The sequence below is a fragment of the Pundamilia nyererei genome, unplaced genomic scaffold (genome assembly GCF_000239375.1).
Source record: "Pundamilia nyererei isolate P.nyererei 1_Seehausen unplaced genomic scaffold, PunNye1.0 scaffold00433, whole genome shotgun sequence".
Lineage (NCBI taxonomy): Eukaryota > Metazoa > Chordata > Actinopteri > Cichliformes > Cichlidae > Pundamilia > Pundamilia nyererei.
In genome coordinates this window covers 83080-99765 of record NW_005187834.1, presented here as the reverse complement: position 1 = coordinate 99765, position 16686 = coordinate 83080, and the positions used below count along the sequence as shown (strand labels likewise).

At 44.0% G+C, this 16686-nt stretch overlaps 3 protein-coding genes across 3 annotated transcripts in view; 2 read left to right on the top strand and 1 right to left on the bottom strand.

Annotated features, from left to right (window-relative positions):
• LOC102198141 (ankyrin-2-like) overlaps positions 1-10509 on the top strand; it is a 96254-nt gene extending 85745 nt beyond the window's left edge. The window contains exons 43-47 of the mRNA XM_013916023.1: positions 7740-7823; positions 7914-8078; positions 8694-8882; positions 9038-9129; positions 9904-10509. Coding sequence (XP_013771477.1) covers positions 7740-7823; positions 7914-8078; positions 8694-8882; positions 9038-9129; positions 9904-10099 — 726 coding nt within the window. The 3' untranslated portion in view covers positions 10100-10509. The remainder of the gene's footprint in view (positions 1-7739; positions 7824-7913; positions 8079-8693; positions 8883-9037; positions 9130-9903) is intronic.
• LOC102197563 (uncharacterized) lies at positions 7-7067 on the top strand. Its single transcript, XM_005753492.1, has 2 exons — positions 7-4825; positions 5219-7067. The coding sequence occupies exons 1-2, from the start codon at positions 518-520 to the stop codon at positions 6149-6151; spliced, it is 5241 nt and encodes a 1746-aa protein (XP_005753549.1). The 5' UTR covers positions 7-517; the 3' UTR covers positions 6152-7067.
• A 5299-nt stretch (positions 10510-15808) lies between the features above and the next one.
• LOC102197267 (calcium/calmodulin-dependent protein kinase type II delta chain-like) overlaps positions 15809-16686 on the bottom strand; it is a 69820-nt gene continuing 68942 nt past the window's right edge. Inside the window, exon 17 of the mRNA XM_013916024.1 lies at positions 15809-16041. Within this exon, the coding sequence (XP_013771478.1) occupies positions 15809-16041 (233 nt within the window). The remainder of the gene's footprint in view (positions 16042-16686) is intronic.

Below are 16686 nucleotides of genomic sequence, written 5' to 3'. Positions count from 1 at the left end.
TCATCACTATGTCGGAGAGACAAGTAAAACTGGGTTTTTTGAGTATGCTGGAACAAAAACTGAGTATGTTCTGGAGGATTCAGAGGACAGACCATTGTCACCTGATTTTAAGTCAGAAAACAGGTCTTTATTGCTGGAGGAAATTAAAGATTCTCCAGATTCTTTGAAAGGCATCTGCTCGGATTCCCCAGTTCCTCCGATTTTCCCTTACTTTTCTAACATTTCAGAGTGTCACTCATCTTTACCAGAATCAGCTGTGTCAACTGATGGATCAGACCACAACAAAAGGAGGCCTTTATCACATGTTTCTGTAATATCTGCAGATGGAAGTGCTCCATTTTTACCTGATTCACCCTTACAAGACTTCAGACCTGTTGTACCTGAATTGCACACAGCTGCCTTTGGATATAGGTCCTCCAAACCAGAGTCATTGCTTTCACATACTGAATATGGCTTCTCAACTTCAGTGGTCTTTACAGATGAGAGAACAGACTCAGCTTCCAATCTTGAAGACAAGATGTCAGCAGCTGATGAAACATTTAGGGCACACCAGATGATATGTCAGCTGTATGATCCTCATTATGTAGGAGAAAGTTTTGTAAACAGAGCTGAAATAGTTGATGATACTGGGACCAATGTAGAATGTATTCAACTCGATTCAGATGTGGAAGAGAAGGAATTTTCTGCTTTATTTTTTGAACCTTCAGTTTCATCAGAGTTTAGTCCTGCTGAGTCCTGCATCCTTGGCAGTCCAGGGTCTTTCAATTCAGAAACTGAATTGCGGCCACTTTCACCAGAGTCAGTCATGGAATATAGGCCCATGTCACCTGAAGACTTAGTGACAGAAATAAGAAGATGGTCTCCTGACTCAAGGGCATCCATTAATGAGTTTAGGCCTCTATCTCCAGACTCTCCTCTACCACCACCATTCAACCCAGATATAGAAGAAGGTGTGTTAGTTTTTGGAAGCAGGTCATCATCACCTACATTTTTCATGCTGGACAATGACTTAGAAGTTTTGGACATGCAATTTTTTGAGGTGAAGGGGGGATCACTTACACCGGATTCTGAAAATGAATTTAGGACACTTTCCCCTGATTCACCTATACTTGAATTCAAACATTTTATATTTCACCCCCCAAGTGTTTCGAATGCTGAATGCAGGTCCAGTTCAACTGAATCTGTTTGTTTTTCTGATTTAGAATTTGAAGAGGGTCGATTTGTATCAATGGCAGATGAACACCGACTTCCATCGCCTGATTCAGGCGTATCTAGAGACGAAAGTCAAACTCAATCACCAGATTCATCTGAACCTCAGGTCATGTCAGGAGTAGCTGAACGTTACCCATCATTTGTTGAGTTTAGATCAACAGTTATGTCTGATGTTAAGTATTCATCTTTAGCTAACCGCTTACTTGATACTGAAGATAGGCCAGTTGTTGTAGAATCATTAGAATCAGAAACTGAAGAGAAACCTTTGACCTTTGACTCTATATCAGAGTATAGAATTTCCTCACCTGTATCACTAATGGCAAATGTCACATCATCTTCTCCTGAATCAAGTGGCTCTCTAAACAAATCAGGTCATTTACCAAATTCCACTCTTTCTTGTGTTGATGCCAGTGGTCACCGGTTGTCATCACCTGAATCGGTAACTTCAGAAATAGAATATGCTCCTTTGATTTCACAGATGTTTGATGTTAAGGACAGACCAGACTCCTGCCAATCAGACGTGTCTGACCTCAGATGTTTGTCTCCTGACTCTCCACTACCCCAGTACACCACTATGTTAGAAGTCAAATACTGGCCCTTATCACCCATATCAGTATATTCAGATGAAGATTCAGAGAGAGATTTGTGTGCCACAGGGCTTTTTAAGGACAGAGCCGAATCTTCTGAATCAGCTGCATCAGAGTTTAAACTTTTACTAGACTCACCAATTCCTGAATTTGGACCAGATCTAGGATCATCAATATCATATACAGACTTCAGGTCTTGTTCACCTCAATCTGTGTTATCTGATTTTGAAACAGAGTTATATTCTCTTATGGTCCCAGAAGGCCAGCATTCATCTCCAGAATCCTTACCATCTGTGAGCAAATACACAAGTCTTTCTCCTGATTCCCCTGTACCTGACTTCAGACGGGGTTTGCCAGAAACTAATGTTGAGTTCAAAGCTCACGGGTCATTGTCACTTGAATCGGTGGCTTCAGAAACAGAATATGCTCCTCTGATTTTACAGATGTTTGAGGACAGGGCAGAATCTCCTGATTCAACTCAGTCAGAAGATCATTGTAAACCCCTTTCACCTGCCTTACCCATTCAGTTACCTCGTGAGTCTCACAGTGCTTTAAGGTCCATGTCCCCTGAGTCAGTGCTTTCAGACCTAAAAATAGACCTCCCAACACTTGGTAAACCACTTTCTCCTGAATCTCTATCATCAGATAAACTTTCACCTGATTCACCTGTACCTGACTTTGTGAAAACACTGTTTAGAGTACCCAAAAATGTCTTTGTACAAAGATCGGCATCTCATGAGTCAACATGTTCGGACGATGAATATATTTTTATAAGTTTAAGCTCACTAGTTCATGACATGAGATGCTCTTCACCTGGCTCGGTAGCATCTGGAGATGAGTACCAAGTGCAGTCACCAGACTCGCCAATACCCGATTACACACCAGGAATGCCAGAACACGTCATTGTAAATGTTGGGTATCGCTCATCCTCTCCTGAATCCATCGAATCAGATGTCGAGTACGCTGTGAGGGACTTTTTGATGTCCACAATTTTCTGTGTTGAGAACAGACCAGATTCTCCTGAATCAGTAGAATCAGAAACAGAAGAAAGGCCGCTCTCTGTTGAATCTATACCAGAATACAGGCCCATGTCTCCTGGGACATTAGTGCTACTTGGAAACATTAGATCAGCATCTCCAGAATCTACTCAGTCATTTGATGAACACAAGAAGCTTTCTCCAGACTCGCCTCTCCCTTGGTTTGCACAAAATGTTTTTGAGGCTCCAGCAGCAGGAACACTTTATGGCAGCTCATCCTCTGAATCATTATCATCATTGTTTTCAGATCTGGACTGTGATCTGACATATTCTCCATTTAACGCAAGAGTCACTACCAAGAGAGCATTGTCAGCGCAGTCCGAAAGATCATATGATGAACTCCTGGGGTCTGAATCACCAGTGCCCGATTTCACAAAGAGTTTTGTGGAAACTTTCATGTGTGTGAGAAACATGTCACCATTAGACTTTTCAGATTCTGACAGTTTATCCCAGGCTTCAGCTCCATTCTGTACGGGAGAAAGAACAACATCACCTGAATCTTTAGTATTAGATATGGAGGAAATACTTGCATCCAGATCATCTTTAAATGAATCAAAAGACCCACCTGACCCTAAAGAATCACTAATTATGGTAACTGAGTATAATCTCGCTGATGATGCTGAGCGATGGAGTCCAAGTTCTCAAGCAAGTCATCTTCAGTGTGCCAGAGAAACTTTGCATAGTAAAAAAAGGTTTACACAGTTTGTTGACAGCACAATGGACTACGAGAGAAGTGAAACAGATGACGAAAATCGGACAGAAAAGGATAAAAATTCAGAGGAGGCAGAGTCACTTCCACCTATGACTGAACACATTTTCTCTTCACGAGCACTTCCATACAGACAGAGAAAGTCTATATTTGAATTGCCTGAGGCAGAAACACAGGATGAAGGTTCACCAGAATCCTCCATGTCCCCCAATGCAGTCATGGTGTTAGATGCAAGAGCACCATCACCAGGGCCTGTGACATCAGTCAGTCAGTTCAGACCACTTTCACCAGATTCTCCAGTACCAGAATTTACAGTGGCATTGTCAGAATGTGTAATGTTTCCCAGATCATCATCGTCACCTTTAGCATTGGGTTCAGATCATATGCCACTGAATTTAGACTTTGATTTTGTAGAATGCAGACCATCATCTGTGGAAGTTCCACTGTTTGATGATCAAAACGAGACAGACAGGCCACTATCCTCTGAGTCCTCTGAATACATACCTGTGTCATTTGAATCTGCCGTACACATGGCTGACAAAAGAGCATCATCTCCAGAATCAATGCCAGAGTTCAATGAGAACAGGCCGCTGTCTCCAGACTCTCCCATCCCTCAGTTTACAGAGTCGTTGGAGGCTTACAGCACTATTTGTGAGTCATCGTCAACTGAATCACAGGGTTCAGACTCAGAGTACGAGTTGATTGTCAAATCATCAAAAGTTGCTGGTAGTGACAGACCATCCTCACCTGAATCTGTGTCGTCTCTCGGTGAGTTTGAACAACTGTTACCTGACTCACCAGTACCTGAATTTATGAGAATATTGTCGTCTTATTTTATGAATGCTACTCCAGTAGATAGATCATCTTCTCCGGTTTCTTTTGCATCAGACTCTGAGTTTGTGGCCTTGCCTGTTGATTGTTGGATTAATGATATTTCGCGACCTTTGAGCCCTGAAACTGCGGAATCAGAGGAGGAATTAGACTCTGGTCCATCTTCATCGTTACTTATCAAAAGCCCAATAGCGATGTCACCGTTAGTAATTCAAATTGGGGATAAGTCTGGTGAAGAACATCCTAAGTGGCAAGAAATGAAAGAATTACAACCAGAATTTCAGTCATACAAAGAATGGATGGAGCCCGGATCCCAGGTTGGAAGCTTCTCAACTTTACAAACCACCGTCTGTGAGGAAGACTCACATGTTAATGATGGTGAAGGAAAGCAGAAGAAGACCCAGCCTGTTAGTGTTGATGATCTAAAGACCAAGCTAGCCTCTCAAAGGGTAAGACTGAAAGCATGAAATCCAGCAGAGAGTAACTAGTTTTCATTAACGTAACCTTTTATGTCACTTGGACATAAAAAGTGTAACTGTGTGACAAAAAAAGGAAAATACATTGCTGAACTAACAACAACATGGAGTGCATTAATGCTGGGGATGTTTCGTGAGCTACTAATTATTCCCTTCAGTTCATTTGTCTGACGACAGACGGTTGTTTATTGAGGGGCACTTTTTGCAGTCTGTTGCACGTTTCTAAGCAGTAAACCTATTTCCCTAAACTCAGACTAAACTTGCTTTGTTTTTCTGGATTAAAAAAAGGCTTTGTCTGCATGGTTAAAGCTCACCCTCTGGTATTCTTAGTTAGCTACTGAGATAATGTTGAAATTTCACTTCCAGGCTCCTGAGACACCAAAGGAAACACGGTTTCAAACAGACGATGACACACAGCTTCAGTCTGCTACAACAATAACACAGCAGAGCAGTAACATAGGTGTGCTCTTTGGTGAAGACAAGCTGATGGCATCAGTCCCTCTACAGCTACCTGAACACAGCACATACACAACTCACAGAGCTGTTACTCCAATTCTGCCTTCACGTGAGAAGGCTTCATTTGCATCCCACAGGTGCTCTGAGTGGGAGCTGTCCCTGAAGGAAGCACAATCTAGTGAGCACTTTTCACCCTCGCCAACTCCTGATCGAGATTACCAGGCAATGCTTCCAGAACATCTGAGAGCTCCTGACTGTAGCCAAGTGTCCTTGAATGACAGGAGCCTCCTGTTGTCAGTGTTCAGCGACTCTATGTCAGCTAAGCTTGAGAGCCAAGCTCTGACTAAGAAAGAGTCTGAAACCCTTGGAGACACCGAAGACTTTTCACCAGACTTTAAGAAGGTCCTCACAGGAACTAGAGAGAAACAAGCGTCCGAATCTGAATTAGGTAAACCAAATGTCCCAGTAAAGCAGCACTTCAAGGGCTCTGAATCTCCACAGCACTCTGATTCAGATATGGAGTTCTTTGACTGCAGACAAGCCTTCTCTGACTTTTCGGAACCAGAAGATGTGATTACCTATCATATCTCTGAACCCCCTTCACCAGTACCTGGGAGTAGTCTTGATACTGGCCTTCAGCGTGCTACTCAAGCAAACCAGCTCTTCTTGCGGGCAGAAGATAGAAATCTCTTCTCTACCAGCAGCGAAAGTCTTCCTGAATTTGCTTATGATGTAGAGGCGTATCAGACAGACAGTGGGCTCCCCGTACTGGAGGAGCTCCCTTCCAGAGATCAGGCAGAATACTATGACGATGATGACTTCCTGGGACGGGTAAGAGGTTGAGCATGAGCACAGTGCTGTGGATCTGCATTCCTAAATCAAGAGACAAACAAGCAGTCGGTACTTTGGAGACTAAAAGACACTGGAAATGCTTTTGTGTGCATAAATATTAGAAATATTGCAAATGTCATAACACAAACACTTCTTCCTCACACCAGTGTGCTGTTTGGGGTTTGTTTGTTTGCAGTATCTCAAACTGTTGATGAAATGCATGAGCTGCTGTAGGGAATCTTTAACTGAGACATTTGCACCTGTTTGCTTTGATTTCTGCCTGTTGCAGTTCATCCCACTCACATGTACAGATAATCCCCCCCTTAAATATATGCAAAAAGAATTTCCTTTAGCTATGAAGGATACAGTCATATGGGGCAGTGCAGTTATGCTTTTGTTTATGCACAGCTCTCTTAAGGTAAAGAGTTGAGTTCTGGTCTTTGGACTACTACCCCAGCTCGAGTCTTTTATTTTTTAGCCGTTCTGTTGCAGATCTGTGGGAGTACTTCAGACCCCCCTTTGTTCTTCAGTAGTGGTAGTGTCTTCGGTACAGGTGGCCTTTCATTTGACTCTGGGATTCAGGACTTCCCTACACTGACTGCACGTACCCAGGCCAAGTGCAGCTCATCGCCTCTAACTCCTGCTAACAATGTTTCCACTTTGACTTGTTTGGACGTCAGATTGATGGACAGCAACAACTTCTGGCCAACAATCTGGGCAGTTCATTGCTGAGTTCATTGCTTGTGTTGATGCTCACCTGAATGCTGTAGACTTCTGCTCACATGCATTTGATTAGCAGAACCTGCTACTGCTACTTACCCTCTTGATTCCTGTGGAAGCAGTAACAGTGTACTCAGTTTTTCACAGCATTGCACAGAGACCTGTGGCTGCAGAAGTTAACTGTAGACACTGTTTAGACCCATGCTATGTTGACCCATGCTGGTTATGTGCAGGAGATAGCTGAGGAGCTAGGAATGCTGTCCTCTGATAGCTCAGAGGAGGATGTACTGACCACCAGGGTGGTCCGACGCAGAGTAATCATTCAGGTAAACGAGCATGACTGCGTGCAGTGCAGTGCGCCTGTGGCCTGTTGAAGGTTTAGTGGATCGTTTTGCTGCTCCTTTTTCAGCCTGAGCTTTTCAGATTAATCCTGTATAATACACTCGGCTCAAATTCATTTTCCTCTAATGCAGAAAGTCATATTTCAGAGAGTCAGCTAGAAACTTTGGTCCTTTACAATTTCATTGACTTTAGATTCACATTTTTGGTTTTTTTGCTTGTTTTTTAAGATAAATTTGTATTTCTACACTTTGTTCTACACATGTTGTCGTGTCACCATTAGGGTTTTTTTCTTTTGTTACTGGCAGTGATACTTGTGCATTGAAAAAGTGTGCACTGTGTATAACCTGAATGGACCCATAATGACGCTGGTATTCAGCAATCGTCAGTTTTCAGACGGACTTGAAATACAGAGATCTGTTGGAGCTGACTATTATTAATTACCGTTGGATTGATTGCAAAATGTTCTTTGACGTCTGTAGATTGTGCGTAATGTGAGTGAAGGTGTGAACCGACAGCAAGCGTTTTGTGTCTTTTGCAGGCCGATAACCTGCCAGACATCCCCCTGCAGACCCTGACAGAAGAGAAGTACATCGATGAAGATGGCAACATGGTGGTCAAGAAAGTGAGGAAGATTCAACACTGAAATCTGTATTACACTTAAAACCTGGTCCTTCATACAGAAAACCTTTACAGTGACTTGCCTCTCCAACAGGTCACGCGGAAGGTCATTCGTAAATATGTGTCTCCAGACGGCATGGAGACACAGGAAGTGACCATCGAAGGCTCTCACCAGCAGTCGGTCCAGATAGAGGAGGGAGATGCTGTTTCAAAGGTGGTGAAGAGAACTGTGCTTCACAGTGGAGGCGATCAGAAGGAGGTGAGAGCCTCTGACGTCTGCTAATCCTACTGTTGCTTTGTGTTTTATATCCGGTAATGAGGAGAGTTATTTTGCTGCAGTCGAGAGTCAATTTATTTTTTGCCTCAAAGTGCTGCAACCTGTTGCAGGTGAGGGGAAAGAGAAGCGAGCAGAGAGGTGAAGTGCAGGGAGAGAGTGCTGCTAATATTAAATACAGAAGTGCTGCATATACACACTGTGAGACTGAGCGAAGACAAACTGCTTAGTCTAACAAACTCAACCAAGGGATCATTCAGGGCCTCCTGATGCAGCTGTGACGGTTTTAAGCCTGAACCCAACTGGACGCTGGCTCCAGTGGAGGGTCTGGCTGCAGCTCAGGTAGATCAGTCTGCATGCCTGATGTCCTCGGGGAAGACATTCACCCCAAGTTAACGTCTCTGATGGTCTCGCTTTCTCTCCGATGTGTTTGGGTGAGCCAGTTAACTGTAAGTCCAGTTAACTGTAAATCCAGTTAACTGTAAATCCAGTTAACTGTAAATCCAGTTAACTGTAAATCCAGTTAACTGCAGGCACGTCTTTGCTGTACTTTAGTCCTCTGTTATTCAAAGTAACCATGACATCGTATTTCCTTCCCAGCTGACCTTTTCAGAGTTCCCAGCTCTGAGCGCTGCCACAGCGTCAGAGTTTGAAGTGGAGCCAGTGCAGGGCAGAAAGGTCAGCAAGGTTGTCAAGACAACTGTGGTGAGAGGCGAGAGGATGGAGAAGCACACAGGAGACCCGTCGCTGGCTGCAGACCTGCCTTCAGCCAGAGAGGACTTTGAGAAGGTCAGTAAGATTTCAGCTCGGGAATAATATTTGTTTTTCGACGTGTCGAGGATGAAAGGACACTCGTGGTGTAATGCAGGCATTTTATCACTGCGCTGAGAAAACCTGAGAGCTTTCTAGCATTTGATCTGTCTTTCCTCATTCTTCCCCTCCAGGCAATGAGTTACGCTGGAGGATTTGGAAAAGTGCTAATGCCGCATATAGTAGAGAAAGAGATTGTACAGGATGACGGTTCTGTGGTTAAAAGGTTGGACTGCATGAGTGTGTAGAAAGGACCTCACCTGAGCGTGCTGTGTGACCACACTGTGACTGTCCTAACCTTGACTGTCTGTGAGGGAGAAAAGAGACACCTGCACACATTATTTATACAACTTCTGTTGTTTTCATCAGATCCTGAGATGTGCAGTGTAGCAATAATAGATGCAGACACACATATTTCACATTACTGCCATTCCTGGTATGAAACAATGGTGCCATTACTGGTACAACCAGTGAGTAATAAAGCAAAGTGACAGCAGCATATGCTAATGTTTGCTTATGCTCTGCTGGTTTCTGATGCTTGTTTCAGCCACGTTTTGTTCCAGCGGGCTAGAGAGAGAACAGGCTGTGAATATAAGAGTGAACTTGTTTTTCATTTCAGTCCACATGATGTGTGACATCATTCTTTTAAAAGGGCGTCGCCACGTTTGATTTGATCCAATAACAAAGCCTCCAGCTGGACTCAAACCAGCATCCTTTTAGATGTGACAACACCATGTAACCACACGAGTATAGATGCAATACAGTTAAAATTATTAGGGATTTAGGAAACAACACAATGATTCTGAGTTTGTTTAGATGGAAATCTGAAATATTTAAACAACAGTTAAAGCATGATGCATCATGTGGTGCGATATGATTAATTAACATGGAAATGAAGGTGATGCATTTATTGTTCTTTATGAAACAAACGTGGAGCCTGGCAGTCTGCAGCCACTTACTGTGATCCTGGATGAACTACTACTGTTTCCTGTTCCTGCAGAAGCCAGATGCGTAATTCACGCAGCCAGAAGAGGACCGTGGTGAGGGATGCTCAGGGGAAGCATGTGCACCTAGAGCGCCTGGACAACACCGCAGATGCCCTGCAGCCTGATGCGCTGCAGCAGCACCTGCACCGACTGCTCCAGCGCTACTGTGAGGACACCGAGGATGAGGAGGAGGATGAAAACCTTAGCTGAGCAGCTGCTTCCACTGATCTACATTTTCCACTGAAGCTTTTGGTGACGTACACTTCCTCAGATCGAACCGCCCTCTGTCCCTGCTCATCACTGGAGTTTTTCTTTCTTCTTCTTTGGTTTGTCAGATATTGGAACCGTATTTTTGTGCTTTAACGATAGATGTTCGCTCTGATTGTGACCAAAGATAGCCACCCCTCACCGTCCTGATGATTTTTGTTCGTGTTTCGCTTCCTGCGGCTGCTTTGATGTGATGTAGGTACGATGCACCAAAGGCGGATTAGAAAGAAAAGGCGCGTCTCGGATGTTTCGCCTCACGCACCGGCCTCTTCTTGAAGAACTCGTGTAAACATTTGTACATAGGGGAGTTGATGACAAAAAGTCAAGCTGGGACTGGAAAGAAGCTGAAATAATTCAAAGCATTTACCACGTTAGCCCACCTGAACCTGCTGTACATGCACCAGCTGCAGAACGGCCACAGTACACATGAGATTAATGCCAGATAAAGTGTGAATGTGTATCATCAGAAACTCAGCCGACATCAACCCGCCCATCTGTTCACAAAGGCTGTGTGCTCACACCTTTTGTCATCTGCCCTTACTTTATCCACGTGTCTGTCCTTCCCACGTGTGGAGCATTGTTTCTGTCACCTGTGTGTGCCGTGTCTACGGAGAAAGAAAGTAGTGATGATGAATGTTTCGGTGCAGCACTCATGTCCTCGTGCTTCATGTTGGTGCTTTTCCTTACCTGCAGCTACTCGTAGCGTTTCCACACCTTTTAAAGCGCAGCTTTGACTGTTACTGTCAACAAATCTACAGGAAAACCCAACGCCAGCTCTGCTTTTGCTCCTCTGCTGCACACAGCTGTCATTGGCCATGCATGCAGCAACATTTCCTCCAGCCTGCAACACTGACTTTAATATAAAATGAAGTGTTGAGTCTGTGAGAAAATGGACAGTTTGCCTTTGATTTATTAGGAAAAATGGCATCACAGGTTTCATGGTCTCGGTGTTCTTCAAGCTCGTTTAGCAAATTATGGACGGAAAATAGACATTGGAGCAAAAACCATATGAGTTGGTAACAGTCGGAAGGAAGAACTATCAACAGGAAGAGACCTCTGGTAGTGATTAAAGAGACAATGAACAGCCCACAGGCTCTAATTAGATCAACTGATCGCTCCAACAGAAACCAGTGGGTCCTTTTAGAGTCTGGTTATGGTCCCAGTAACACTCTGTTGGTTTTGGGCTTCTCGTCAGATTTGTAGACACGTAACAGCAGACTTGTCCTTTAGTTTTGTTTTTCAACACATAAATAATGTAGTCGTGGATTTGCTTGTTTCCTGTCATCACTGTTATCACGTTTGACTTTAAAGCCACTTTAAACCCAGGCCGAGGCTTTTACCCGCTTCATTTGTGACACCTGTTCCTTTATTTATTGCTGTGTGTGTGTGTGTGTGTGTGTGAGAGAGAGAGAGAGAGAGAGAGTTTGGATGTATTTTGAAGCTACAGGTAAACCTTTGTTTGTTTCTTTGCCATCGCAGACAAACAGTTGTGTTGCTATAAGGCGGCTGCGACGCATTCAGACATGATTACGTGTGTTTGCTGTTCATCTACATATTTTCCATGTAACAATGTTGCCATTTACTTTGATCCACTGGAAGAATAAAGGTCAAAAAGAGAAAACCAATCTCATAACGGAGCATCTTAATTCCATGGTGATGACAATATATACATATTAACAGTGCAAATATTTATGCGGGCATGTATGACTTTATCAGATGATCAAAATAAAAATGCTAATGAGGTAAAAGAGCTGCAGTGTGTTTGTGACACAACAATAAAACTGTACATGTCTCGAATGATGCCCGTTGTCATTTTTTCACCACATATAACTTCAAAGAGTTTGTGGCGAAGGATGTTTCTGTCCACTGGGTGTTCTGGGAGAACACTGGGAACACTGGTCAAAGCTGAACTGAGCCTGCAGCAGGTGAGTTTTCTGTAAATCGGTTAATGCTGAAGAAACTGTTCAGTTAGTAGGTGTTTCCTTTGACACAGCCTGAGAACTCTTTGTAAACTCTTCTTCACAAACTTTGGTTGTGTAATCTGGCTAACTCACACACAATACACAGGATAGATTTTAGTCTTGGGTTGTAGTCACTATGTTTATGTTTATATATAGATGTTTTTATTTACTTATATGACCATGAAGAGGCCGCTAGGAAAGCTGCATCCACCAAGTACCTGCAGAGAGTCAGGCAAGTCCTGAGGAGTCAGCTGAACGGTAAGAACAAGATCCGGGCCATCAACACGTACGCCCTGCCCGTGATCAGGTACCCTGCTGGGGTAATAGGCTGGCCAAAGGAGGAGATAGAAGCCACTGACATAAAGACAAGAAAGCTCCTTACCATGCATGGTCTTGATGCATGCATTCACCCCAAGTCCAGCACCCTGAGGCTGTGCGCTAAGCAGAAGGAAGGACTGGTGAGTGTCAGCACCACAGTCCAGGATGAGACAACGAACATCCACGAGTACATCAGTAAGATGACCACAACCAACTGAGAGCTCAGTGAATACCTCAGGCAGCAGAAACCCAAGAAAGAGGAGGGAGACGAGGAACCATCATGGAAGGACAGGCCCCTGCACGGTATGTACCACCGGCAGATAGAGGAGGTGGCTGATATCCAGAAATCCTACCAGTGGCTGGACAAAGCTGGACTGAAAGACAGCACAGAGGCACTAATCATGGCAGCACAAGAACAAGCTCTGAGTACAAGATCCATAGAGGCTGGGGTCTATCACACCAGGCAAGACCCCAGGTGCAGGCTGTGTAAAGATGCCCCAGAGACAATCCAGCACATAACAGCAGGGTGCAAGATGCTAGCAGGCAAGGCATACATGGAACGCCATAACCAAGTGGCCGGCATAGTGTACAGGAACATCTGTGCCGAGTATAACCTGGAAGTCCCGAGGTCAAAATGGGAGATGCCCCCAAGGGTGGCGGAGAATGACCGAGCTAAGATCCTGTGGGACTTCCAGATACAGACGGACAAAATGGTGGTGGCTAACCAACCGGACATAGTGGTGGTAGACAAACAGAAGAAGACGGCCGTAGTGATCGATGTAGCGGTTCCGAATGACAGCAGCATCAGGAAGAAGGAACACGAGAAGCTGTAGGGGTACCAAGAGTTGAGTGAAAAACTCTAAAAGATGTGAAGGTAACTTGGTCATTTTTACATCAAATTATTTCAACATTTTGTTTTAGTTCAGTTTTATTTCTACAGCTCCAAATCACAACAAAATTACTGCTTTATACTGTAAAGACCCCACAATAACAGAGAAAACCCCAACAAGCAAGAGCTTGGTGACAGGAGGAGGAAGGAAAAAGCCCTTTTTAACAGGAATAAGTCAGGGAGGGGCGGCATCTGCTGAAACCGAGTGAGGATGAAGGGGCGGGGGCGGGCAGGTTCAGCAGGATTTTTCACAATCAGCATCAAAGCACAACAAGAAATATCAAAGCTAAGCATCAGCAGCAAAACTTCAGAAATATCACTGATGCAGAGCTCACATAAGGAATGAAAAAACAAATCGCTCATTGGCATAAATCACATTTTATTTGAGATTTCTTAAACATCAGGCTTGGCCCATCATGGCAACATTAAATACCAGCAGCCCATCATACAGTTCAATCACAAAGATAAACCCAAAGTGTCCTTTGAAATGGACAAATGTGATCAAAGAAATCAATACGAAGCAGTTCTCTAAATATTTCAGTGATTATTTAACACAAAAACACACCTGTGACTGTCTTTAACGGCTTCCTCTGCACTCAGTTCAATCTGGAATTAAAGTTTGTTCCCTGTGATCTCCACAACAACCGTTTCCCTTTCAGTCAGATGGTGGCACTAAAATAACTATAGCGTAACATGATGAGTGTTGAGCATGAGTAACCCGGTCAGTGATGAAACTTAGCAAACTGATTTACACGGTTAAACAGGGTTCGACTTTAAGCAGAGGATGAAATACGGAGGATGTTCTTAAAGGTAAGTGAGGAGAAGGACAGGCATCAATATCACACTGTAAAATGTAAACAAACAGATTCACATAATTAACTTCTTATTGTATGAAAATGTGACTGGCAGGAGTCAGAATGGCTTTAAGAATCTACGTCTACACTTCCTCCCACGATGCTCCGTGATGACCGAACTCACTAAAACAAACGGTTTCCCTTTTAAACATGTAGTTACAGTTCCTAGTAAACATACATCAGTAAGATAAGTCAACTCATATGGATCAAGCAAAGAGCAAATTACATGATTACCAAAACCTATGGATCAGCCAAACAAAGCAGGCTTGTGTCTGGAAACAGAAACGTGATTAAAAAGTTTGATATCGGTCATTGTGCCAAAAGGTAAAAATATCACAATAGCACAACATGTGTAATCCTGACTGGGAGCTTCACAGACTAGCCCATTAAAATCAAGTGGAACCAGTGGCACCATTAGAGTCCACTTCTATTTAAAAAAGAATATATCAAGAAACCAGTAATAAAAATGCTGCAAACAGAGATATGTTGAACACCCTGCACTCTCTCTACAAAGTGATGTTGTCAAAGTGTGAACTCCTTTACATTTAGAATAAACTTCAGTTCAGCAGCGACAATGTAAACAACACACTGAGAGGGCAGAGCGCTAGCAAACGAGGGGGAGGCGTGGCTTGGGCATCCGATGGAAAGACGGCAGAAGTCAGTCAGCTGACTGCTGTAGGCTGGAAGGTGGTGGAGGTCATCTCAGCTGAAAGTGGAGCACAGTCAGACACAAACCCACACAGTCAGCTTCACCCACTGCTCTGATCTAGTTACTGGGCATTACGGCTCGTTAGACCCGGAATACGTGTCAAGCTGTTAAAGGGAAACTTTGTCTCGTTTGAATGTTTAACGCTGTTCTCGAATACTTTGTCCTGACTGTGGTCAGATGTCCATGTGACGGAGGAGCAGCCTGCTGTTTTATTCTGGAAATCGAGCAGGGTGGTGATTTAAACAAACATGTTCGTCCGATCAACCAACACCAGCACATGCAGAATGATCTCTACACAAAAGCACCAACATTACTGGTTACGACACCAAAACTTGGAACGCTTTGTGTCTCGAGAGTGTTAGAAGAGCATGTTCACTCGTCGGCCGGTTGCTTAAAACACCTGAGAGGGTTTCTGTGTCTCCCAGCATATGTTGATGTTCTGGACTATTTGTGCAACCTCTGTAATTCCCTGGGTCAACACACCTGGATCAGATGATTAGTTCATCACCAGGCCTCTGGAGAACTTAAATCAGCTGTGTTGGATCAAGGACACATCTCAAACCTGCAGGACGCCGGCCCTCGAGGCCCGGAGGTGCCGACCCTGGTCTAGATATTGTTTCATGCTAACAGCAGCGACACTGACCCGAGCCAAATGCAAAACTGGGGAATAAACAGTGAGAAAAGATGACGAGGGAAACACGTCAATGGCCGTCACCATTAAAACCTTTCCTGTTGGGGGGGTTGTCTCACTGCTGGCTCTCTGGCCTACCTATGGTTAAGGAGCTGTACCTGATCCATCAGCCCACTCTCTCCCACTACACTGATCAGATCAATATCCCAGGGGTTTAACTGACTTGATGCTACACACTCATTAAAACTGTTCCTACGTGTCTAAACATTATAAGCAATCTGGTGGCGATCTTACTTGGTGGGAATGGTGGGAGAGCCGGAGCGGTGGAAGTGGATATTCTGCCACTTGCTGTCACGGCGGTGCCAGATGCGAGTCTCCTCTGACTGCATGGTGCGAGGCATGCCGCTGCTATCGATGTACTGGGTGAGGCGAATGTAGGCAATGCAGGCGGCGTCATCGCCAATGAGGTGGACGTGAGGGTTGAGCAGGATGGTGTGGATGGGCTGCTTCCCCTTAGACAGAGCTGCAGAGGACAACAACACTGTGACACAACCAAACACTCGACAGGTACCACATATTAGCTTTAAAGCATCCGATGCATTATTAATAATTACAAATATGTGAAATTGCTCGGCATATAACAACTGAAAGAGGCTTCAGTGGCTCTATTTTTTTTAAGAAACTAACTATTAACTCTGTTAATAGTTAGTTTCTTAAATTACATTTACATTTCATCGAAGGTATTAGCTATGCACCAAGCCAATATCCAGCATCAGTCACATCTAAATGACTGAAGTGAGCGACAAATCTGGCTTAAAGTCTTAACAAAACGTATAAAACGCTGATGCATCAGCTGACTGAGCTCTGGTGTCGACCTGCTGGTGTGGCAGCAGCATGCAGCTGCTTCTCAGACTTAAACGAAGACAAAACCCAACTGTACAGAGTAATTTATGCAAGACAAGTTTGGTTTTTTAGACAGGGTGTTAGCGTGTTGGAAAGTAACACCACAAACACGGCTGAACTTTTGCGGAAACATGGAAATACACTGAATATATCCAGGCCTCAGATACTAAGAAAATGACCTGCATCAACCAACAGTGCTGGAAAACACTGGGATGCACGAGGAAACCCGCTCCACAGAGCAACCAGGTGAACTGGTTGAATTTGT